Here is a 26304-nt window from a genome sequence, read left to right on the forward strand (position 1 = left end):
AGCACATCCTGGGTTCCTGTACCCATCAAACTTACTGTGGGAGTAAAGCTCACTAATGCTTTATTTATTTTTCCTTCTTTTTGAGTATCATTTTGGATAGTTTAATGCCTTCAAGTTCACCATTTTTTTCCTTCTGCAATGTCTAATCTGTTGTTAAATCACATCCAATGTATATGATATTATAGTTTTCATCACTAGAAGTTTGATTCCAGTTTCTTTTCTACTTCAAGTGGCCCAATGTAAATTAATTGAATTAATTAATTGGAGTTCTTGAGGTGAGGGGAAGGGGAGAATGAGAAAATAATATTTGAACAAGTAATAGCTAAAACTTTTCAAATTTGATGAAAACAGTAAACTCATAGAGCCAATAAGATGAATGAACCCCAAGCACAAGACACATGAAAAAAACTTCTTCAGGACATACTGTAGTCAAATTGTTCAAAACCAATGAAAAGAGGAACTCTTAAAAGCAGCCAGGCAAGGTGGTGCATACCTGCAATCCCAGCAATTCAGGAGGCTTAGGCAAAAGAATTGCAACTTTGGAGCTGGGGCTGGGACTCAGCAGAAGCACACTTGCCTGATATGTGTGAGGCACTGGGTTGGATTCTCAGCACTATATATATATATAAAAAACAAATAAAATAAAGGTATAATAACTACTAAAAAATATTTAATAAAAAAAGAATTGCAAGTTTGAGGCTAGCCTCAGCAACTTAGAGAGACCCTATCTCAAAACTTAAAAAAAAAAAAAATTAAGGACTGGGTACGTAGCTCAGTGGTAGAGAATCCCTGGGTTCAACCCCTAGTACAAAGAAATAAAGGAAGGAAGGAAGGAAGGAGGCAGCCAGAGAAAAATTTTATGTTCCATAGAGAGAAATAAGACGCAGATTTGGAAGTGGTACTACAAGCAAGAAGACAACATACTGAAGAAAAAGAAACTGTCAACCTGGAATCCTGAATTAAACTTGCAAAAATATCTTTCAAAAATGAACATCAAATAAAGACATTTTCAAGCATTCAATAGCTAAAAGAAAACTGTCACTATAAGAAATATTAAAAGGGGCTGGTGTTGTAGCCCAGTGGTAGAGTGCTCACTTCACACGTGGAAGCCACTGGGTTTGATCCTCAGCACCACATAAAAAAATAAAAATTAAAAAAAAATAATGAAAAGAAACCTTTAAGGAAGACATGCAGGCAGAAGGAAAATGATACCAGATATAAATCTAGATCTAACAAAGGAATGAAAAAGACTGAAATGCTAACAACATGGGTAAATATTAGAGATTATTTTTTGCTATTATTTAAATATCTTTAAAGTTAACTTTAAATAATATTTTTTAAAAATAATATATTGTGAAGTTTATAATGTAATTAAATGTGAAATGCATGTCACAGTAGCAGATAGGCTAGAAAGAGATAAGAAAGTCTTAAACTATTCACAAAATAGTAAAATATTGCTTGAAGTTAGACTGTGATGAAGTAAAGATTTATATGTAATTTATAAGTAAACAACCAATAATGAAAAGTTACAGATAATAAGCCAAGAAAGAACATAAAATGGGTCTTAGTGGTTAAGTATCCCCTGAGTTCAATTCCTAGTACCAAAACAAACAAACAAAAAACATAAATTTTTTTTTTTACAAGGGATTTAACCCAGAGACACTGAACCACTGAGCCACATCCTTACCCCTTTTATTTTATTTTTATTTTGAGACAGGGTCTCCCTAAATTGTTTAGGGACTTGCTAAGTTGCTGAGGCTGGATTTGAACTTACAATCCTCCTGCCTCAGCCTCCCAAGACACTGGGACATAAAATGGAATCATAAAAGATACTCAAATAGTCCAAAAAATGCAGAAAAAGAGAAAATGGAAGACAGAACAAGTGGGACAAATAGAAAACAGCAAGATGATAAATTCAAATCTAAGGATACCAATATCATATTAAAGGTAAATTATTTAAATAACCACCTAAAAGTCAGAGATTGTCTAGTTAAATTTAAAAAATCAAGAACCAATTATATGCTTCCCATAAGAAATACATGATAACTATAACTATACAAATAGGTTAACAATAAAGGGATTGAAAATGGTACCATAAAGGTAATCAAAATAATCCTGTAGTGACTGTATTAATATCAGACAAAATTTATTTTAGAACAAATATTAGCAGACACAAAGAAGGTCATTTTATAATAAGTGGGAAAATTTGTCAAGAGAACAGAACAATATTAAATGGGTACTTCACGGTCTGGTACTGTAGCTCAGTGGCAGAGCATGTGTGAGGCACTGGATCTGATCCTCAGCACCACATAAAAATAAACAAATAAAGGCATTCTGTCAACCTCCAACTACAAAAAAATTATTAAAAATGTGCACTTTGGGGCTGGGGATGTGGCTCAAGTGGTAGTGTGCTCTCCTGGCATGCGCGGGCCAATGGGTTCGATCCTCAGCACCACATAAAAATAAAGATGTTGTGTCTACCGAAAAAACTAAAAAAAAAAATTTTTTTTAATGTGCACTTTGTAACAGAATTTCAAAATAAATGAAACAAAAACTGAAGAACTTCAAAAAGCAATAAGTAAATCCATAATTATGGTTAGAGATTTCAACACACTCTCCTTTCATTAATTGGCAGAACAAGCATGCATAAACACAGAAAGGAAGCTGGGTGTGGTGGCACACACTTGTAAACCCAGCAGCTGGGGAGAGGAGGCCGAGGCAGGAAGACTTTGAGTTCAAAGTTAGCCTCAGCAATTTAGTGAGGCCCTAAGCAACTTTAGCAAGACCCTGTCTCAAAATAAAGGGCTGGTTATGGCTCAGTGGTTAATCATTTCTAGGTTCAATCTCTAGTATCCAAAATTAAAAAACAAACAAACAAAACCCATAAATGATACATTAGACTCAACACTATCAATAAACTTAAACACTACCAACCAACTTGACCTAACTTTCATTTATAGAGCCCTCACAACACAGCAGAGTGTACATTCTTTCTTTTCTTTTTTTCCTGTTATTGTTGGTACCAAAGATTGAACCCAAGGGCTCTTAACCACCGAGCCACATCCCCACTCCATTTTATTTATTTTTTTTTATTTTGAGACAGGGTCTCACTAAGTTTCTGAGGCTAGCTTTGAACTTGCCATCCTCCTGCCTCTTAGCCTCCCAAGCTATTGGGATGAGAGATGTGCACCACCAGGGCTGGCTTCAAACAGGCATGGAACATTCACTAAGATATACCATGATCTGGTTGTAAAACATGTCTCAATGAATTGAAAAACATTCAAGTCGTACACAGTATGTTCTCTGACCACATAAATATAAACAGTAAAATAAAGCACTAAGCCCCATGTTACTCAGTAGGAAATTGACAGCTGAAAGATCCCTAGAAAATTCCTTAATATTTGGGAACTATATAGCATATCTCTGATTTTATTATAATCTTGAAAAACAAAGTCCTCAGGTCTAACCTAGGGCAAAAAATATACACTGAGTAACTGTCATAGAAGAGAGAAAAACTTGATTTTCCAGTATAGAGTACATGCGGTTGATATTCATGAAGGAGTTAAGTTTAGAGTTAAGGTACAGCAGTTCTTTGAGGCTAACAACCTATCATTAGGGGGATTTGATGTGGATCCATTCCTGTCATTTCCACTTTCTCAGTCCCCTGATTCCTTGGGGGCAAAGACTCTTGGTAGAGACTAACTTTGCAAACACTTTAATGGGTCTACCAGGGGCCAATTATTCTCATTTCCTCATTTGCCTCCTAAAATCTCATCAATGAACACATCCTTCTTCTTAGTTGTGAGCTGCCCCAGGGAAAAGATGGCTCTAGGGTGTCCTCTGTGAGCACAAGATAAGTTGTGAGGAGCTCACAGGGAGTGTGGGGTCACCATACTACTCTTACCACGTGAGAGGTTAAAGCCAGTAGTAGGCTCTGGTCCCCAGGCTCAGTCAGTGCACACGAGGAGTCTGGCTTTGTCTTCATGGATCTTCCACTGAAGGCAAGTGTTATGAGTACCAGAGCAACAGCTCTACCACCATGTCATGTGCATGCCTGGAATGACATGGTTTGTTTAAGAATATTTTGACTATTCTGAGGAGGAAATTCTCTGGTGTTGGATTACCATCAGGTGTCTGAAAGTTGTTAACTATTGATAGATCTTCTGGAGCGAAGACAAAGTCCAAGACAACCATCCTACTCACAATCTGACTTCCCAGGACCCAAAGAATTCTGGCAAGTTAGGAAAGAATATTTATTTGCAGTTTAGGAAGATTTGTCTGCTCCTTCAAGTTTAGTCTTGGTTTAGTCTTTCTCAATGTGTGGTTCAGAGACTACCTGTTTCCAAATCACCAGATTTTGATGTCTGGCTATGGATCAAATTCTCTGCAATGCAGACCTGCAACCTGCACATACAAGTTCCTCAAGTGCACTTTGGGCAAGGCACTTTATTGTTTGATAATCATTTTTTTGTTGCTTAAAGAAACTCCCTGGATGCTTGCCCTTCATATGTTCTCTCACTGTGCTATCACAGGGAGGAAATTAAGGAATCGGGGGTAAATAAAGTCCCCTGCCTACTCCTCATGCATTGCTGGCTGCAGGCATTTGCCCTAACTCCTAGAAAGTTCACTCCCCCATCTATTCCCTTATGATAAGTTTTTCTTTAAGTTGTGTTTATTTATTTATTTGTGTGTGTGTGTGTGTGTGTGTGTGTGTGTGTGTGTGTGTGTGTTACTGGGGATTAAACCTGGGGCTTTATGCATGCAAGGCAAGCACTCTACCAATTGAGCTATATCCTCAGCTCCACCTTTAAGTTTTATTCCTACTTTCACTCACGGGTATGAAGTGCAGTCAACAGAAAATAGTGGTTATTCCAGAATTCTTTGAAAAACTGTCAGAGACAATAATTTCTCCATAATCTCTTCCATAACTTATTCTATAGCTTGAAGAATTTTGAATTTAGTGTAGATTGGAGCAAGGAGATGAGGGAGGAAAGACGAGGAGAGAAAGTAGATTTAAATCAAGTAATAAATCTGGAGACTCTGATCAGCTATCTGCTGTACTACCCAGCACACTACCCTAACCTTTCCTATCACTCCATCCCAGCACAGGCACCCTGTCTGTTCTTTTATTCAGAGAGATACTTGCAGGATTGTTGCCTAAACTGAAACAGTCTATTGAGGAAAGAAGATGAGAAGCTGGGTCTCTACTCTTAATGACAATCTGATTATTTTCTTAAAGTTCCTGTAAGTTATTTCTACCCTGAGAGCTCTGCTGTCCATTCCTCTGAAGTCCTGTAATTTACCTTGTTGCTGAGTTGGCCTTAGACACCAAATGGGGCCAATGTATTTGCAGCCCAAATCTAGTACTGCCACATTCTACAATATTAGAATTTATATAAAGTATCAGCTGCCAGAATCTTTGCTCAATAAAACTCTTTCCCCTCCTGAATCCTCACAATTTCTTTCAAGATGTACTATTTACTTATTCTCCTCAGGGCCAGAAGAGGTGGCTCAATTTTGTCCTTCTCTGTCTTTCCCAGTCATGCTTTCTGGTGTTCAAGTCTTTACAACTGAGGGTCCTCACAGAAGAGGATTTAACCCACTGCAGGACCCAGAGGTGATTCAGGACACAGTGGAAGAGGAGCCAATGGAGCAAGGGAGAGTATAATACTTAGGTGGTGCTTGTTCAGCTATGTCCATTCTGAACAGAAAAGGCATTTTGACAGAGCTTTAGTCTTGGAGAGGGGCTGATCCTTCCCTGTGGCTCAATAGCTTCTGCATCCAGGGTAGTTATATTCCCTGGGAATGACTGGTGCCTTCATGTACAATGGGTGGTGATTTCCTCTTGGTTGATGCTCCCAAATTCACAATCTCAGCTTGTTCTTTACACCACTCTCATTCCTCCACATCCTCAGCCCCGTGAGCTGAGCCAGTGAGCCACCTTCAGCTCCTCTGAAATCCTTCTCAGTCACTCTTTTTTTGTTATTATATTTATTTATTTATTTATTTATTTATTTTAGTTTTCGGCGGACACAACATCTTTGTTGGTATGTGGTGCTGAGGATTGAACCCGGGCTGCACGCATGCCAGGCGAGCGCGCTACCGCTTGAGCCACATCCCCAGCCCCTCTCAGTCACTCTTGATTGGCACATGTTTCTTTGTCTATATTGTTTGGTGGTTGGTTACTTGCTAAATTTTGTTGCTGTTTTATCTCATTTATTATGTTTATTTATGTATTAGGTCTATCTATCTCCCCAAAAAGAACAATGGTAGCTAATACTCTTTGGACTTTCTCAACATGTCCTTTGTTCAAGGGCTCATTGAATTTTTACAATATTTTGAGATAAGTACCGTTGATTCCTGTTTTACAGATGAGAAAATGCAAACTTGGGGAGGTTAATTTACATTTCCAAATTCACACAACTACTTAGTTAGTGATAAAGCCCCAGCTTTGAACCTTGACAGTTTGACACCAGAACCTTTGTTTACATAAAATTCTCTATCTCTAGAATACAAACTTCCAGGGGTCAGGCACTCTTGAATTTCTGATCGGGAGAACACAGTGCTATGCATATAGAAAGCTGAGAATATATATTTGGTGAGTGAATGTTTTATTATTCAGAAATTTTTAATATCTCTGTGAGACCAAATTGTGTATATTCCTTTTATAGTTTTCTGTTGTTGCTCAAGTACTAATATAACCTACTAATATAACCATACAACCAATCCCATAAGAAGACCCCATCTAGGACAGAGTCCTATCTGCAAAGTCAGATTTCTTCAGAAAGACTAATCTCAAGAAGGTGGTCCTTGGGGCAGAACTAAACCCAGTAAGAGCCCCTGGGCGTTCACCAAGACACGAAGTAGTGCCCACACTTGTGGTGCTTCCTGGAGCACAATCCCACGCTCACTTCAGAGCACTGGAAAAACATGGAAGGGAGAAACCTGAGCCGAGGGACTGAGTTTGAGCTCTTGGGTCTCACCAGTGACCCTCAGCTCCAGAGGCTGCTCTTTGTGGTGTTCCTGGGGATCTACACCATCACTTTATTGGGGAACTTGGTCATGTTCCTTCTGATCCATGTGAGTGCCACCCTGCACACGCCCATGTACTCCCTCCTGAAGAGCCTTTCCTTTTTGGATTTCTGCTATTCCTCCACAGTTGTCCCCCAGACCCTGGTGAACTTCTTGGTCAAGAGAAGGGTGATCTCCTATCTGGGCTGCATGGCTCAGATGTTCTTCTATGCGGGTTTCGCCACCAGCGAGTGCTATCTCATCGCAGCCATGGCCTATGACCGCTATGCCGCTATTTGTAACCCCCTGCTCTACCCAACCATCATGTCTCCTGAGGTCTGTGCCAATCTGATTGTGGGCTCCTACAGTGTCGGGTTTCTTAATTCTCTTATCCACACAAGCTGTATCTTCAGTCTGAAATTCTGTGGTGCTCACGTGGTCACTCACTTCTTCTGTGATGGACCACCCATCCTGTCCCTGTCCTGTGTGGACACTTCACTGTGTGAGATCCTGCTCTTCATTTTTGCAGGTTTCAACCTTTTGAGCTGCACTCTCACCATCTTGATCTCCTACATCTTAATCCTCATCACCATCCTGAGAATGAGCTCAGCCCAGGGCAGGTTCAAGGCATTTTCCACCTGTGCTTCCCACCTTACTGCCGTCTGCCTCTTCTTTGGCACAACACTTTTTATGTACCTGCGTCCCAGGTCCAGCTACTCACTGACCCAGGACCGCACAGTTGCTGTGATCTACACGGTGGTGATCCCGATGCTGAACCCATTAATTTATTCTTTGAGGAACAAGGATGTAAAGGAGGCCTTAAGAAAAGTTTGGAGCAGGAAAACAATAGAATGATCTTCTCAACTCACTGCCACGTGTCTTCAGAAAGCAGAGGGAACTTACTGTATGTGGTGCTTCCTGGGCACAGTACCTGCCTCAGAAAGAATAGATGGTGTCTTAGACACTAAGTGGGAAGGGACTGTCTGTTTGTTGCACGACTAGACCCACTGGCAAAATGTAGTTATGCTTTTGTTGTGATGCTTCCTTTATATTTCAAGGTTTCTGAATATAGATCACAAATGAATATAGACATTTGTACTCTTCATAATAAAGTTATTCCTTAACTAACTGGAAGATATTGGCTCCTTGAGGAAAACTTTCCTATTCTTTACAATCTTCACCTCATAAAAACTGTCTTGCCGGGCACTGTGGTACATGCCTGTAATCCCAGAGGCTTGGGAGGCTAGACAGGAGGATCCCAATTTCGAGGCCACCCTCATCAACTTAGCAAGGCCCAAAGCAATTTATGGAGACTCTGTCTCAAAATTAAAAATAAAAAGGGCTGGGGATGTGTCTCAATGGTTAAGTGCCCCTGTGTTTAATCCTGGTACTAAAAAACAAAAACAGAACAACAACAAAAACCCTACTAGCTTTCATCAAATGCCTCTTAAAAAGCTCTTGACAATCCATATGGACTTTATTTTTGTTTCTGTGGTGAATTGAAGACAGATTTCTTAATGTTAAACCTTTCTTGAATCTTGACATTCTTTTTTATTATGAAATAATTTCATTTTAATAGACTGTTAGATTTGATTTGTGTATTTAGACTCTTGGCCTCTGTATTCAAAGATAAAATTGATTGTTTTGTGTTATATTTATAAAGTTTTAATATTAAAAGCAAGCTAGTTTTAGAAAAAAAAAATTGGAGTTTTTTCTTCTTTTCCTATAGTGTGGAATTATTTATTTATTTATTTTTGAACAGCCATATATGGAATTTTTATTTTTCATTACTGGTAATCGAACCCAGTGGCACTTTACCATCCCCAACCCTTTTTTTAACCTGCTAAGGCTGGCCTGCTTGTGAATCTCCTGTCTCAGCCTCTGGAGTAACTGGACTTACAGGTGTGGGCCACCACACCCAACAGTATTATGTCATTTTTTTTTTTTTTTTGGTGGGGCGGGTACCAGGGATTGAACCCAAGGGTGCTTAACCACTGAGCCACATCCCCAACCCTTTAAAAAAATAATTTATGTTTTAGTTGTAGTTGGACACAGTACCTTTATTTTATTTATTTATTTTTTTATGTGGTGCTGAGGATGGAACCCAGGGCCTTGCACATGCTAGATGAGTGCTCTACCGCTGAGTCATAACCCCAGCCCCCTTTATATTTTTTATTTTTATTTTTTGGTACTGGGATTAAAGTCAGGGGTTCTCAACCCACTGAGCTACATCCTCAGCTTTATTTTGTATTTTATTTAGAGAAAAGGTCCTGCTGAGTTGCTGAATGTCTTGCTTTTGCTGAGACCAACTTTGAATTTTGCAGTCCTCCTGCCTCAGCCTCAGATTACAGTTATGGGCCACCATGTCTGGCTAGTAAATACAATTTAAAAAAATATATTTATTTATTTACTTTGTGGTCCTGAGGATTGAACCCAGGGCTTCACATGTGCTAGGCAAGTGCTCTACCACTGAGCTACAACCCCAGCCCCAGTATATATAATTTTATTTTCATTTTAATAAAATTGGTGCTGGGGAGTGAACCCAGGGGTGCATAACCACTGAGTCACAACCTAGCCCTTTTTAATTTTGAGACAGGGTCTCCTAACTTGCCTAGGACCCCCCTAAATTGCTGGGGCTGGCCTTGAACTTGTGATTCTCCTGTCTCAGCCTTGCAAGCTGCTAGGATTACAGGCATGTGCTACAGCACCCAGCATATATACCATTTTAGAAAAGCAAATCTTTCTTTCTTATTTCTTTCTTTTGTGGTACTGGGGCATTGAACCCATGGGGTGCTCTACAACTGAACTACATCCCCAGCCCTTTTTATTTTTTATTTTGAGACAGCTGTAAATATTCCTTTCCTATTTAAATTACTCCAGGCCAGGCAAGGTGGCATGGACTGAAATCCCAGCCACTCAAAAAGCTGAATCAGGAAGATTACAAATTTGAGGGCAGCCTAGGCAATTTAGCAAGACTTTGTCTCAAAATTAGAAAGGGGTGGGATGTAACTCAGTGGTAAAGTGCCCCTGGATTCAATCCTCATACCTGAAAAAAAAATACAAAAATAAAGATATATAGTCAATTGTAAAATAGTATCTGAGATTGATGCCTTTTTAAAAGGTAGATCTCTAATTACTTTTCCAATATCTTATATGATTATTAGTTCTTATTTTAGTTCTTTCCCTCCTAATTAAATCAATTTGATTATGTGCATTTTGCTGTAGAATTGTTTCCTTTCTCTAGCTTTTCAAATTTATTGCCATGGAGTTGCACATAATATTCTCTTAGACATTTTGTTCCTGCTTTCTAGGTCAATACTATCTATATTGGCTTCCCCAATTTCCTGCCTATCATTTACTACATTTTTTAGAACAATTTAAAAACTTTCTTACATAAAAAGGAAAATACATTCAGTGGTTTGTAAGGGTCTTCTGGGCTCTAATACTCCATGAGATGACTGAAAACAGGCAGTGATGAGGAAGGACTGACAGATACACCCAAGTACTAGACTCACTGAATTCCCACACCGCTGTGTCCTTACTGACTTTCTTGGAGAAGTTCTACCTCTCTGGCTATGATATTTTCATTGGGGAAATGGGAATAACAATAAAATTTACTTTATGTATGGAATTGTGAAAATTAAATAATATACTGTCTAAAACAGTGTGTGGTACATAGCAATTCTTTCAGAGATATTAACTCCTGTTATTTATTTTGTTTGTATATGTTATGAGATTGTATTATTCATTCTTCATATTTTTGTTTGTTTTCCTTTCCTTGGTAATGCTGGACAGAGAGTTTCATTAATATTTTGCTTTGGAATTTTTTTCCCCTCATTTCTGCAAACTATCAGTTTCTCATTTTATGAATTTTAAGTTTTTCTTTTTGATTCCTCTTTCCTCTTTTGGGGGGTTTATTTTGTTTTTCTTTTTGTCAGGTTAAAATGTTATCTATGTATATTTCTATATTGTTTTACAATGCTTCTAATATGTCTAAATTTCCTATCTATTAACTATCTGCCTATATTATAAAGATTAAGCAAAAATGAAAACATTCACAATCCAGAGACAATATTATCAATCCACTGAGAGCCATTCTTGCTTTTATAGGGTGTTTATTCATGTCTTTTTCTTTTTGGTTTCTAGTTTAAAATAATATTTCATATGCTGAATTTGAACTTTTCTTGATTAAGTGTGTGGCAGATATCCTCACCTGATCTGACTTTTAAAAGTGTAATTGAGTCAGAGTTTTCCAGGAAAATAGAATCAATAGGATACATATAAATATATAAGAGAATATTTATTGTGGGAATTGGCTTGTGTGATTATGAAGGTTTAAAGGTCCTACAACAGGCCATCACAAACTTGAGAACCAGAAAAGTCAATAGTATAAGTTAGTCAAAGTCTAAAGGCCTGTGGTTGGTAGGCATCACCATTATTCCTGACTCTGAATGTATAGACTACTAATAAGCAATTATTTACATATACTTATTTGCATATAAGTATTTAACAGAAAAACATGACATAGTAGGGTTGGCGAAGTAGCTCAACCCTTTGTCCCAGCTACTTGGGAGGCCAAGGCAGGGAAATCCTTTGAGCTCTGGAGTCTGAGGCCAGCCTGGGTGACATGGCAAGACTGGTCTCAAAAAAAACCAAACCAAATCAAACCAAACCAAAACATATGACACACCATTAATGCAGGAAAACTAGCATGTGTTGAGGGTAACTAAGCAGACAGGGACATCACCAGCACACCTATATCTGCCGTTAAACAACATCAACAACAAACAGCAGCAGCCTTCTGTCTCTGCCTACAATGCTAGACTACATTTTTACTAAGAGGCTTCAGTGTGCTGGATTTTATTTACTTATTTATTTATTAATTTATTTGATGGTGCTGGAGATTGAACCCAGGGCCTTGGGCATTCGAGGCAAGCACTCTACCAACTGAGCTATATCCCAAGCCCCCTGGATTTTATTTTATTTTTTAGGCAAGATGAGGGACCAGTATGTGGGTCTTCTAGGGAGTAGGAGGCATTTAGCAGGGTGGCTTTTTAAAAATTTTTCCTTCAAATCCATCTGGTGCATTAACAGTTATTGTCTTAGAAATCTTTCTTTGAGTCTATAAGCCAACATGACTTCTTGTTGTGAGTGCACACTGCCCTAGTCCTTCAATAACCTGTCTCACATTTTTACCGTATTGTGTATGTTCTCTGCAGTATTATCATCTTCATCATTTACTATTTTCACAGTCACTTCGTGCTTTAGTCTGCTTTTTTGCCACTGAGACCAAAAGACATGACAAGCACAATTTTAGAGGAAGAAAAATTTTTGTAGGGCTCATGGTTTCAGAGGTCTCAGTCCATGGATGGTTGAGTTCACTGCTTTGGTCCAAGATGAGGCAGAACATCACTGCAGAAGGGTGTGGCAGAGGAAAGCAGCTCAGGACATTGTACCAGGAAGTAGAGAGAGAACTCCACACACCAAGAACAAAATGTGTATCCCAAAGGCATGCCCCCCTCCCAATGACTACCTTTTCCACCCACACTCTACCTGCCTACAGTTACCACCCAATTAATCCCTATTGGGGAATCAGTGCAACGATTAGGCTAAACCCAATCATTTCACCTCTAAACTTATGTTGTCTCCCACATGAGCTTTTGGGGAGCACCTTATATCTAAACCATCACACCTTGTTTCAGAACTATATTGGCTAGTCCACGATCAGTCAATGAATGAACAACTGGAACCAATCAATGTTAAAAAAATATAGTTCTTTGATATCTACTTCTTCCAGCTTACTGACAGACTCCGAAGGTACAGTTTGGGCATATATCAGGAGGTCAGACATCATTCCCCCCTTACTTGACATTCAGAATCCTTCAAAGTCACTGCCTAGTTCATCATCATCACTGAACAGTTTCAGGGCAGAGGCTGGGCCAGGCATGTACGACTGTGTCTGCAGACACTGTGCTCCAAGTGTTGGCAACAGCATATAGAACATCCCTCATGCTAAACTCCTTTTGAAAACCCTTTCCACCTACACCTCTGTACACTGCTGCTAGCATGCTCTTCAACAAAGCGTTTCTACATATAGTCTTAATTGATCTAGGGATTCCCTAGTTACATGACTGAATTAATGAATCACTTGGGGAAATTATAAGGTAGAAAAATTTTTAAAAGTTTATTAATTTATTCTAATTTGTTACACATGACAGCAGAATGCATTTCAATTCATTGTACACCCATAGAGCACTATTTTTCATGTCTCTGTTTTGTCACAAAGTAGAGTCACACCATTCGTGTCTTCATACATGTACTTAGGGTAATAATGTCCACCTCATTCCACTGTCTTTCCTACCCCTGGGCCCCCTCCTTTCCCCTTCTTTCCCTTTGCCCTCTCTAAAGTTCCTCCATTCCTCCCTGCTACCCCCCAATTATGGCTCAGCCTCCACATATCAGAGAAAACATTTGGCTTTTGGTTTTGGGGGATTGGCTTATTTCACTTAGCATGACATTCTCCAACTCCATCCATTTACCTGCAAATACCATTGTGATAGTAGAAGCGAATGTGACTCCATTTTGTTTTATGACTTCATCCTGTAAAACAACCAAGCCAAGTAGAAGAGTCATGACTGGGGCAAGATGTTCTTTTCCTTTTGCTATAGAAACCTTTAAGAACATGGAACTACCTAATGGGGCATTGTTTCTGTAACTAGGGTAACGGGGCTCTGTTTCTGTAACTGGGGTGACTGGGCTAACTGTGATTGGTTAGGCTTCCTGCCGCTTGACTGCACTCTCCCGCTTCTGTAACCTGGCTTGCTTGCAATGGCTAGACCCCCTCCCCCCCCCAACATCCCTTTTTCAGGTTTCAGGCTTATAAGGATTGCTCTTGCAATTGTTTGGGGCTGATCAGGGGAACAGCTTTATGTTTTGGTGTGCTTCAATAAAGGCTTGACTTGATTATATGTGAGTGGTCTGGAAGTCAGTTTATGAAACCCTGGGACGAAGCTTTAACTGTAACACCATGATTTTATTCTCTTTTAATGCTGAGTAATATTCCATTGTGTATATATACCACAGTTTATTTCTCTGTACATCTATTGAAGGGCATCTAGGTTGGTTCCACAATTTAGTTATTGTGAATTGTGCTGCAATAAACATTGATGTGGTTGTGTCCCTGTAGTATGCTGTTTTTAAGTCCTTAGGGTATAAACTGAGGAGTGGGATAGCTGGGTCAAATGGTGGTTCCATTCCAAGTTTTCCAAGAAATCTCCATACTGCTTTCCAATTTGCAGTCCCATCAGCAATGTATGAGTATGCCTTTTCCCCCACATCCTCACCAACACTTGTTATTTATATTCTTAATAGCTGTCATTCTGACTGGAATGAGAAAATTTTAGAATAGTTTTGATTTGCATTTCTATAATTGCTAGAGGTATAAACATATTTAAAGAGAATTTTAGGGACTGAGATTGTGGCTCAGAGGTAGAGCACTCACCTACCATGCATGAGAGAGACACTGGGTTTGATCCTCAGCACCATATAAATATAAAATAAAGATATTATGTCCACCTATAACTAAAAAATAAACATTTTTAAAAATAGAATTTTAAGCCCGGAACAGTGGTGCATGCCTGTAATCCCAGCAGCTTGGGAGGCTGAGACAGGAGGATTGTGAGTTCAAAGCCAGACTCAGCAAAAGCGAGGTGCTGAGCAACTCAGTGAGACCCTGTCCTAAATAAAATAGAAAATAGGGTTGGGGATGTGGCTCAGTGGTCAAGTTGGATCCCTAGTAACCTCCCCACCCCCCCCCACCAAAAAAATAGACAATTTTAGCTAGAGGATGACCAGAATGGTTGTCAAGGAATATCAACATCTTGCAGTTACTATCAAGTCCAGTTTCCATAGGTATAGCTTTGTATTTGTGTGTTGCTGGGGATTGAACTTTGTATATGTTAGCCAAGTGTTCTACCAGTGGACTACAGTCCAGTCCTCCAGCTTCCTTTAGGTGTCTATGGGCTGCTGGTACAAAATGTTTGTGAAACCACTAAGAAAAGATGCTTCTTCCAGGAGTGATGGTAAGAACTTAGAACTGAGACTATCTGAAAATAAAAAGTATAAAAGGGATGGAAATGTAAGTCGAGTGCTAAAATGTCAATGGGTTCAATCCCCAGTAAAAAATAAAATAAAATAAAATGTCTCTGGTGTCATGCCTTTCTTTAGCATATGAATGGACTGGTAATAGATTCACTTTCATGTGGTATATATACACAATGGAATACTACTCAGCCATAAGGAAGAGTGAAGTTATGGCATTTGCTGGTAAATCAATGGAACTGGAGACCATCAAGCTAAATCCAATAAGCCAATCCCCAAAAAAACAAAGACTGAATGTTCTCTCTGATATTCGGATGCTAATACACAATAAGGTTGGGAGAGGGAAGAATAGAAATTCATTGGATTAGACCAAGGGTAATGAAAGGAAGGGAGAGGGATAGGAATAGGAAAGACAGAATGAATTGGACATAACTTTCCTATGTTCATATAGGAATACAAGACCAGTGTAACAATACATCATGAAGAACCACAAGAATGGGAACTTATGCTCCATGTGTGTATAATATACCAAAATACATTCTACTGTCATGTATAATTAAAAGTAACAAAAAATTCATTCTTATGACAGTGAGAACACAAGCTTTTGCTTTGTACAGCAGGCTTACATTTAGGCATGCTTGCTGCATTGCATATCCCAGCACAATTGTTTTTCTCTCTCTTTCTTCTTCTTTCCTTCTTTCCTTCCTTCTTTCTTTCTTTCTTTCTTTCTTTCTTTCTTTCTTTCTTTCTTTCTTTCTTTCTTTCTTTCTTTCTTTCTTTCTTTCTTTCTTTCTCTCCCTCCCTCCCTCCCTCCCTCCCTCCCTCCCTCCCTCTCTCTCTCTCTCTCTCTCTTTCTTTCTTTCTTTCCTTGTGGGTGGTGGTGGTGATGGTGGTGGTATACCAGGGATTGAACTCAAGGGTACTCACCACTGAGCCACATCCTCAGCCTATTTTGTATTTTATTTAGAGACAGGGTCTCAGTGAGCTGCTTAGTGCCTTGCTTTTGTTGAGGTTGGCTTCGTACTGGAGATCCTCCTGCCTCAGCCTCCGGAGCCGCTGGGATTACAGGCATGTGCTTCGATTCTTGATTCTTGTAGGGACCGTCTCAATTGCTGTGGTCATTTTGTTTCTGGGACAACACCACCAAAACAATGCTGTGTTAACAGCATTTTAAACTTGTTCTGGTGTCATCAGCGATGTCATCTTCGGCAAACATGTCAATGAATTTCTCCACAGCTTTGTGATCAGCCAATGCTTTACCACCACCAATCTTTAGAAATTTAATGCCTGCCAGGGGCGATGGCATGCACCTATAATCCCAGCGACTTGGAAGGCTGAGGCAGGAGGATCGCAAAGCCAGCCTTAGCAACTAAGGGAGGCCCTAAGCAACTTAGTGAGACCCTGTCTCAAAATAAAAAAATAAAAAGAGCTGGGATGTGGCTCAGTGGATTAGACAAAGGGTAATGAAAGGAAGGGAGAGGGATAGGAATAGGCACTGGGTTCCATCCTCAACACCACATAAACCACCACATAAAAATAAAATAAAGGTATTGTGTTCAGTTACAACTAAAAAATATATTTAATATATTATATATATAATATATATTTAATATATTTAATAAATAAAAAATAAAAGGAGCTGGGATGTGGCTTCAATCACCAGTACCAAAATAAATAAATATCTCCTGTGTTTTAAAAGTTTTCTGCAACCAGCCTGTTGAGTATTCATACCCAGTTCTCTTCAATTTTCAGTTCCTGGTGATAAAACTTTGCTTGTTTCATGATCAGCATATGCTAAGTGGCACATGTTCACTGCAACACTGAGGGATCTACTCTTACCATACACAGGTCTTCATTTTTAGCCTTATGCAGAGTTTTTCTATCTTTCATTAAGTTTCAGCATAAAACTTCAACACTCTATTGTTTCTTCAGGCCATCCCCTGATCATTTCAACACCACACTCTTCTATAAAACATTCCACACTTACCATTGTCCAGTTTCTCCAACAGCCTGACTTTCTGTGCTATAGACAAACATACATTTTTCCTCTTTTTCTTGTTATTGTTATCCATATGGTATCTGCAGGCCTTTTGGATATTTTCAGCAATATATTTACACCACAGAGCAAAGAATAAGCAAAAACCAAACCACAGTGAGAAATGCATGAAGGTCTCAGCCCCAGGTCATCAAAGCCTGTTCCGGTGCATCTGGCCTGGGCATGGGCCATTTCATTGCCCTTTCTGGGCATGCTTGTGTGGGAATCTGGGCATGCACAGAAAAGATATTTTGAGGCTGAAGAGGGCTGGGAGGGTCTTTTCTCCTTGGGAATAATAGGTAGACTGTGTGCTATGGACCTGAGTTTTGACTCTGACCCTCCACATGAGGACAAGTGTGGAATTCTTTTACTTGTGGTGTTATGTCAGATATATATATATATATATATAATTTTTAGTTGTAGATGGCACAATACCTTTATTTTATTTATTTATATTTATGTGGTGCTGAGGATCAAACCCAGTGCCTCACACATGCTACGCAAGTGCTCTACCACTGAGCTACAACCCCAGCCCCATTTCAGTTTTATAGTTACTGTGTTTTGATTTTGGAGCATTGGAGATGTTTAGATTTTCAGACAAGAATGTTCAACCTGTGTATCTTCATAATAAATCTGTCATGTAAGGTATATCCTTCAAACCCCAAATCATCTGGTTTCTAGTCTAGATGTTTCTCTTTAGGAATATCTCAGAAGGGCTGTGGTTATAGCTTAGTGGTAGAGTGCTTGCCTCAGGGTCTCACTGAGTTACTGAGTTGTTTTGTGCCTTTTTTTTTTTTTTTTTTTTTTTTGCTGAGGCTGGCTTTGAACTCCAGATCCTCCTATCTCAGCCTCTGGAGCTGCTAGGATGACAGGTGTATGCCACCACACCTGGCAATAATAATATTTTTTAAAAATACTATTACTCAGATGTTTATTTTTATTTGTACAGTAGTAAAAATTTTTTATAATGATTTTTGGGCCCAAAAACATTCCTAAACTTTATTAATATCAAATTTTATCTTTAGATTGGGGATATCTTACTCCTTTTGGGTTTGTATAATAAAATACCATACATTGGTTGGCTTATAAAAACCAGAAATTCATTTCTCACAATTCTTTTTTTAACAGTTTTTTTTTCAGTTTTTTAAGATATACTTTTATTTTGTTTACTTATTTTTATGTAGTGCTGAGGATTGACCCCAGTGTCTCACACATGTTAGTCAAGTGCTCTACCACTGAGCCATATCCCCGGCAATTTCTCACAACTCTGAAGGTTAAGAAGTCCAAGATCAAGGTGTCAGCAGATTTGGTGTCTGAATTTGGTTGTTTTCTGATTCATAGAAATTGCTTCTTGCTGTGTCCTCACGTATGCTCACATAGTTATTATTCTTTCTTGGGCTCCACGTAAGGGCACTAATCCCATTTGTAAGGGCTCCACCCTAATGGGGTGTGGTCACTTTCCAATGGTCTTTTTTTTCTTTCTGGTACTGAGGATTTAACCTAGGGGCACTTTACCACTGAGTTACCTAGTCCACTTTTTAAAAATTTTATTCTAAGACAGCGTCTCACTAAGTTGCTGAGGTGCTGAGGCTCATGCTATGTGGCTGAGGCTGACCTTGAACTTGTGATCTTCCTACCTCAGCCTCCTGAGTCACTGGAATTATAGGCATGTGCACTATGCATGGGTACATCCCATAACTTTTGAAATACCACATTTCCATTAAGTTCCATGAAATTTTGATTCAAACCTCCACTATATAAAATTTCTGGGTTTTATTATGATATAGTCTGTAATTTATGAGTGGATTTTCCCCCAATTTTCTTAAATCTGGGGCATTTATGGAAAATCTATAGGCAGTTACACTTAATGATAACTTTGCTTTTAGATCAGAAACAAGGCAGGATGCCATGTCTTGCTACTTCTGTTAACATTGTGCTGTAGCTAAAACAAAATGGGGGTGGGGAGGGGGCAAGGGGAAGCATCTAGATTGGAAAGGGAAAATGAAAATTGTGTTAACTTCAGATGACATGATCCTATATGTAGAAAATCTTAAATAATCTTTTAAAAAACCTCATTGGAACTAATAAACAAGTTCAGCAATGTTCCAGGATACAAAAGCCAATGTAGAAAAATTACTTGTGTTTTGTTTTTACATCCTAGTGAGGAATAATTTAAAAATGAAACTAAGGAAAAACAGTGATTTCACAAAAATAAAATGGATAAAATAATTAAATACTTAGAAATAAATTTGATAAAATAAAAAAGACTCATGTACTGAAAATAACACAGCTTTGCTGAAAAAGTTATAGAAGTTCTAAATAAATGGAGAGAAATTCCATGTTCATGGATTGGAATAATCAATATTGTTAGCATGGTGTTGCTTTTCAAAGTATAATCTAATTATAATCTATTTCTAGATTCAATGTAATCTCCAGGAAAGTCTGAGCAAACTTTCTCTTTAAAAATTGCCCTAAGGGGCTGGGGATGTGGCTCAAGCTGTAGTGCGCTCGCCTGCCATGCGTGCGGCCCGGGTTCGATCCTCAGCACCACATACCAACAAAGATGTTGTGTCTGCCGAGAACTAAAAAATAAATATTAAAAATTCTCTCTCTCTCTCTCTCTCTCTCTCTCTCTCTCTCTTAAAAAAAAATTGCTCTAAGATTTATATACATATGCAAAGAAACCAGAATAAACAATTCTGGAAAGAAGGACAGGATTGAAGGCATACATGCCAATTGTAAAACTTCTTATAAATCTGTAATTATTAAAATGGTGGGAATAATGGCATAAAAATAGATACAGAGATAATGGAACAGAATTAAGAATGCAGAAATAAACCCTTGTATTTATGGTCAATTAATTTTTGAAAAAAATCTGACAAAAGTCCTGAAACAACAAAATACTTCTTAGAGAAATTTTTAAAAATCTAAATAAATGGAAGATATATATCAAATTTTATGGTTACAAGATTTAATATTTTTATGATGTGAATATTCTCCATATTAATCTTTAGATTCAGTTACATCCCAATCAAATTTTCACAGTTTTTTTTTAATAAACATTGACAAATTGATTCTAAAATTCATATGAAAATGCAAAGGACCTAGAATAACCAAAGCAACTTTGAGGAATGAGAACAAAATTAAGGGTCTAACACTATCTAATTTTAAGAGTTATTGTAACGTTACCATAATCAAAGTTACATACAATCAAGCGTTGTATTGTTATAAAGATAAACACATAGATCGATGGATCAGGATGTCCAGTATACTCACAATATATAAATACACTCACAAATATGTGGACAGCCAATTTTTGACTAAGATACCAAGCAATTCAGTAGAGAAAGAATGGTATTTTCAACAAATGGTATAGAAATATTTGGTAATTCATATACATAAAAACAAACTTTGATTCATACTTCATACAATATAAAAACAATTATGACTAGATGGTAGACCTAAGTATAAAACCAAAAACTAGGGCTGGGTATGTAGTTCGGGGTAGGGGCCCTGGGTTTGATTCCCAGCATTGCCAAGACATAAAATTTTAAAACTACAAACATCACCTGTCTATAAACAGTTGATTTAATTTTTATTTTTTAAAACATCATGATTTGGGGCTGGGGATATAACTCAGTTGGTAGAGTGCTTGCCTCGCATGCACAAGGCCCTGAGTTCAATCCCCAGCATCACAAAAAAAAAAATAAATAAACAAACAAAAAAACATTATGGCTTGTCTTTTTTTTTTTTTTTTGGCACCAGGGAGTGAACCCAGGGTGCTTAACTATTGAGCCACATACCCAGCATTTTTTATTTTATTTTATTTTTTTAATTTTCTGACAGGGTCTTGTTTAGGGCCTCAATAAATTGCTGAGGCTGATTTTGAACATGCAATCCTCATGCCTCAGCCTCCTGAGTCACTGGGATTATAGGTGTATGCCACTGCACCCAGCTCTAATCTGTTCTTAACATTTTTTTTTTTGGTACCAGGGATTGAACCCAGGAGTGCTTAACCACTGAACCATATTCCCAGCACTTTTTTAATATTTTATTTAGAGACAGGTTCTCACTGAGTTTCTTAGGGCCTCACTAAATTTCTGCGGCTGTCTTTGAACTGGAGATCCTCCTGCTTCAGCCTCCAGAGCCACTGGGATTACAGGCATATGCCATTGCCTGCCCTGGCTATTCTTAAAATTTAACTAAAGTTGGTAACACTGATTTACAGGCACACCTTAGTGCTGCCTCCTCATTCATCTTATCTCCTGGGTATTTCCTCAGAGCTTTTCCTCCAGAAACTCAGATCTCTGTGTTTCCCAGAATATACTAAGCTTCCTTGAGCCATTTTCCTTTATCTCACACTGCACTCTTTGCTTGTAACATTTTCCTTCTATTTGCCTTCTTCAAAAATTTCTGAGAGCTGGAATTGTGGTTCAGTGGTAGAGTGTTCACCTAGCACGCAGGGACACTGGGTTTGATACTAAGTGTTAGAGTCTGTAAACAAGTCAGGATGGTGCCTGGTATTTTGCCAGGGGGAGTGGTTTGTGAGGTGGCGCCAGCGAGCCATTAAGTGTGGAGATTCCTTATTGGTTGACTGCTGTATCTAGTTTATGTTAATTAAGATAAGCTGTGTGGAATGTATAAATACCTCTGTTGTCCTACAATAAACGGCTCCCACTCCTGCTGTATCAATCTACACAAGTTGCTCGTCACCACCCCCCAACCCCCCCAACCCTGGTTATTTTGCTGCAGCCGGACTGTGGCACCTAAGCACTATATAATTGTAAAATAAAGATACTGTGTTCACCTAAAAATAAATATTTTTAAAATTTTTCTGCACATTCTTCCAATTCTCTGTTCAAATGCTACCATTATGTGAAATCATCCGTTTGACAAAGTTCATACTCTTAATTACCTTGCAGATAACTCATTTTACAGTATTATAAGATAGTCTTTCTCCTCTACAAGAGGGCAGGGTCGGTTTCTTTAGTTTTTATTTCTAGCACCTAACAATGTGCCTGGCTTATAATAATTACCCAAGTATTTGTTTAAATTAATTAAGATGAATTTTAATCCACAATGGATTCCAGATTCATTCCTGGGGTTGTAATTATTGCAGTGATGACAGCAAATCAGCCTTCTATAAGGTGTGCAATTTGAGATTTTAAAATATCTGTAGGCTAGCCTGGCACAGCAGCACACACCTGTAATCCTAGTGACTCTGTATGATAGGCAAGTTCAAGCCCAGCCTAGAAAACTTAGTGAGATTCTATATCAAAATTTAAAAAATGAGAAAGGCTAGGGATCCAGCTCAGTGGTAGAGCACCTCTGGGTTCAATTCTCATTGTGGAGGAAATAAGTTAAATCTCTGTGAGGAACTGCAGGGGGAAATGGAGTCTGTGTTGAACTAGAGAGTGTAGAAAGGACTGGAGAAGATGGGAGGTGGAGGGAGTAGGGGAAGACTGAGGAGCGGGTAGAACATAGCAGGGGAGAGTAGGTGGAGAAAAACTTCTTAAAGTTCTGTCCTCATCTTTCTGCAGGTTGCTTTGGCATAGTCATTAACGCTTCACAGTAAAGCTAATGGCCACATCGTGGACCATTGGGGACGGTGTCTATACAGGTTGTATAGAGCAGCTCCCACACAGCGCTTCCCACAACCACGAAATACTCCATTTCCTCTGCATTTTATAATCTGCTCTTCCAAAGCTGTGCACCAGTTTGTCTTCAAATCCCCTGCCAATATTCCTCCAAAGAATCTCTTTTCTGCTTAAATCAGTCAATTTCCGAAATTTGTAACTATTGACCCTGACCATTAGTGAAAACAAGACTGGAGGAAAGGCTTAGGAGGTCATTACAATAAACCAAACAAAAGATAATAATGGTGTGGGCAAGAATACTGAGGTACAGAGGTTGTAGTATTGGGGATAGATTTTGGACATGAAGGGGAGGAAAATAATAATCAAACATGACTCCTAGGTTTGGGCCAAAGCAACACACATATTTCTGTGTGTTTATTTTTATGTCAGCACCATGCTTCATAGTATGGTTACAATAACTTTTTTGAAATCAGGTAGTATGATTTCTCTAGCATGGTTTTTTGTGCCCAAGATTGCTTTGGCTATTTGGGGTCTTTTGTGGTTTTGTGAAAAATGTCATTGGTATTTTGATAGGGATTGCATTGAATCTGTAGATTGTTTGGATAGAATGGATATTTTAACAATATTAAGCCCCAGCCCCCCAAGGTGAACATGATATCTTTCCATTAATTTATATTTTCTTCATTTTTGTTCATCAGTTGTGAATAGTTTTCAGTGGTGTGTAGATCTTTCACCTCCTTTGTTAAATGAACTGCGGGCGCGTCTGAGCCAACTCTAAAGCATAGGTAGGCACCCCAGAGAACTCTCTGTGCAATTTCACCTGTCTGAAATTATTCCGTTGCTTCGGCAGACATCCTGTTCAGAAAGAATTCTGTGATACCTCAGAATTTATTGGCTTAGACAGCCCTAGGTTCAAACACAATTCCCTGGAGATAGAGAGAGATACTATTGTCCTAACTAGCCTTGGGGCATCGGCTGCCTGGAGGAGGAAGAATTACTGCACAAGTGATAAGTTCCCAATCAAGCCAACTTCCCCAGAGCTTCTGCTTCTTGTTGACCTCGAAGAACCACTCCTTACAATAACTTTGTCTGGGGTCTGGGGTTGTGGCTCAGAGGTAGAGTGCTCCACTACCACGTGTGGGGCACTGGGTTCAATCCTCATGCACCACATAAACATAAAATAAGGATATTATTTCCACCTATAACTAAAAAAAATCAATAATGTTCTCAGCACCTTCACCAGGAGTAGATCACATTTTAAGAGAACACTTTATTTGCTAATCCATGAAAAGCTATTCTTCATCCATGAAATTTTTATTGTGAGATTATAATACTTCAGTCACATCTTCAGTTTTTACTTTTAATTCTAGTTCTTTTACTATTTTCACCATATTTGTAGTTACTTTCTCCAATGATGTTTTGAAGCCATAGAATTTATCCAAGAGGGTTGGAATCAACTTTCTTCCACACTCTAGTTAATGTTAATATTTTTACTTCTTTGGCCTTTGCCCTCTAAGGTCAGCTAGAACCTAATGAACAATGGGACTGCTCTAAATGTCCTGCAACTCTGGGTGAATCACTTGACCTCCTGTTCAGGGGGATCAAGAAGACCCTAGAGAACAGGAAGCCAACAAATGCACATTCTGGAAAGAGGAGGGTCATTGGAAAGGGAAATGTCCCTGATGCTTCCAAGGGAAGCCACATGTGGTCATCAAGACCCTGACCTAACCTGGCAGATGGCACAACTGGTAAAAGAAGATTGAAAAAAGCAAGAGGCTTCAAACAAGCTCCCAAAAGTGGTCCCTGAGGGTTCTCATCTGACCTAGCAATAGATAGAACAAGGTCAATTTTTGACCAACTTGGTATTATACATCTAGCAGGAAAGTATAACTAAAGAACAATCATAAATGGACATTAAAAAATACTTGTCCTGGGGCTGGGGTAGTGGCTCAGGGGTAGAGTGCTCACCTAGCACATGTGAGACGCTGGGTTCGATCCTCAGCACCGCATAAAAATAAATAAATAAAATAAAGGTATTGTGTCCAACTACAACTAAAAAAATTTTTTTTTAAATACTTGTCCTTTTAAATGTAAATTGATGTACATTTGCATCAGTTGTACCAAAAGTAAGTAAAGGATGTAGAAAAATAATACAGATTCTGAGATATGTACAGATAAATAAAACTATTAATGCTTACTTATCTACGCTCACTTGGCTGTTTCCACTGTTAGGACCTCTTGTGACTATACTTCTGTTCCTATTGCTTAGTCTGGGTCCTTTTAATCTAATAAAGCTTTTGTATCTTCCAGATTACAACAATTCCACGTTGAGAAGTTGGCAACGCAGAATATCAACCCAGCCCTGCAATTGAGACCTGTATCTATCTCCTTTAGATAGTTAGGATGAGACCTTTGATCCCTGGCTAGGCAGCCTGAAGCAGCCATAAAAGAATGATCTTCACCCCTCACCAACCCTTAAGATTAAGGAATTAAATCTGGTGGGGAGGATGAGATAAAGATTTAGGATAAGGAGAGAGAAATAGGAAATCTTAAGGGATACCCCCTCAAGCCTTTGAAATGCAGAATCAAGCCATTGAGATGCAGAAAATGCAGTTCCAAACCTTAGCCCCTTGTAAAATGAGGGAGATATACAAGTGCAGAAAACTGGTGCAAAATTGCAAGTCCACCCTAAATCCATCTCCAATCCAGACCCTGATACAGGTTTTCTATAAATATTGGACTCCCAGCCCAAGTCAGGGCTGCTTCTTACTCTGGAGACAGCCAGTATCCTCCCTTGAATGTGTATCTACCTTCCTAAATTAACTTCTGTCCATGCCTGAAGATATATAGATATAGATATAGATATAGATATAGATATAGATATAGATATAGATATAGATATAGATAGATAGATAGATAATTTTTTTACTTCCTCCAATGAATCACAAATGTTTTTATTTTGTTTTGTTTTTTAAAAGACAGGGTTTTTCTATGTTGCCCAGGTTGGCCTTGAACTCATTTGGGTTCAAGCAATCCTTCTCCTTCTGCCTCAGCCTTCTGAGTAGCTGGGACTACAAATGTGTACTACTATGTCTGGCTTACAAATGTACTTAATAGTATCTGAAATAGTTAATCATTTTTAGGTGTTCAATTTATTTTTTCCACATCTATCAGAGGAATAATTTTCTATGGCAGCTATCTTTTAACAAAATGTATTTCTTAAATAATGAGATTGGAAAGTTGATATTATTCCTTGATCCATAGTTTGCAGAACATATATTGTATAGCAGGCATGTAAACTACATTAGTCTTATTAAATAACTTCATTAGAACCCTTGGGTAACCAGGTACATTGTCAATGAGCAAAAATATTTTGAAAGAACAGTTTTTTCTGAGTAGCAGTTCTCAAGAGTGGGCTTAAAATATTCAGTAAACCATGTTATAAATAAATGTGCTGTCATTCAGGTTTTGCTGTTCCAATTAAAGACCACAAACAGAGTTTAGCATAATTCTTAATGACCCCAGGATTTTTAGAATGGCCAATGAACATTGGCTCTGACT

General features: G+C 38.5%; 1 protein-coding gene across 1 annotated transcript; it reads left to right on the forward strand.

Annotated features, from left to right (window-relative positions):
• Positions 1 to 6916: 6916 nt before the first annotated feature.
• Or5au1 (olfactory receptor family 5 subfamily AU member 1) lies at positions 6917 to 7866 on the forward strand. Its single transcript, XM_021720936.3, has one exon. It carries the CDS (start codon positions 6931 to 6933, stop codon positions 7864 to 7866), a length of 936 nt encoding a protein of 311 aa, XP_021576611.2. The 5' UTR covers positions 6917 to 6930.
• The last annotated feature ends 18438 nt before the right edge of the window (positions 7867 to 26304 follow it).

Source organism: Ictidomys tridecemlineatus, chromosome 5 (assembly GCF_052094955.1).
Source record: "Ictidomys tridecemlineatus isolate mIctTri1 chromosome 5, mIctTri1.hap1, whole genome shotgun sequence".
In the NCBI taxonomy this organism is placed as follows: Eukaryota; Metazoa; Chordata; class Mammalia; order Rodentia; family Sciuridae; genus Ictidomys; species Ictidomys tridecemlineatus.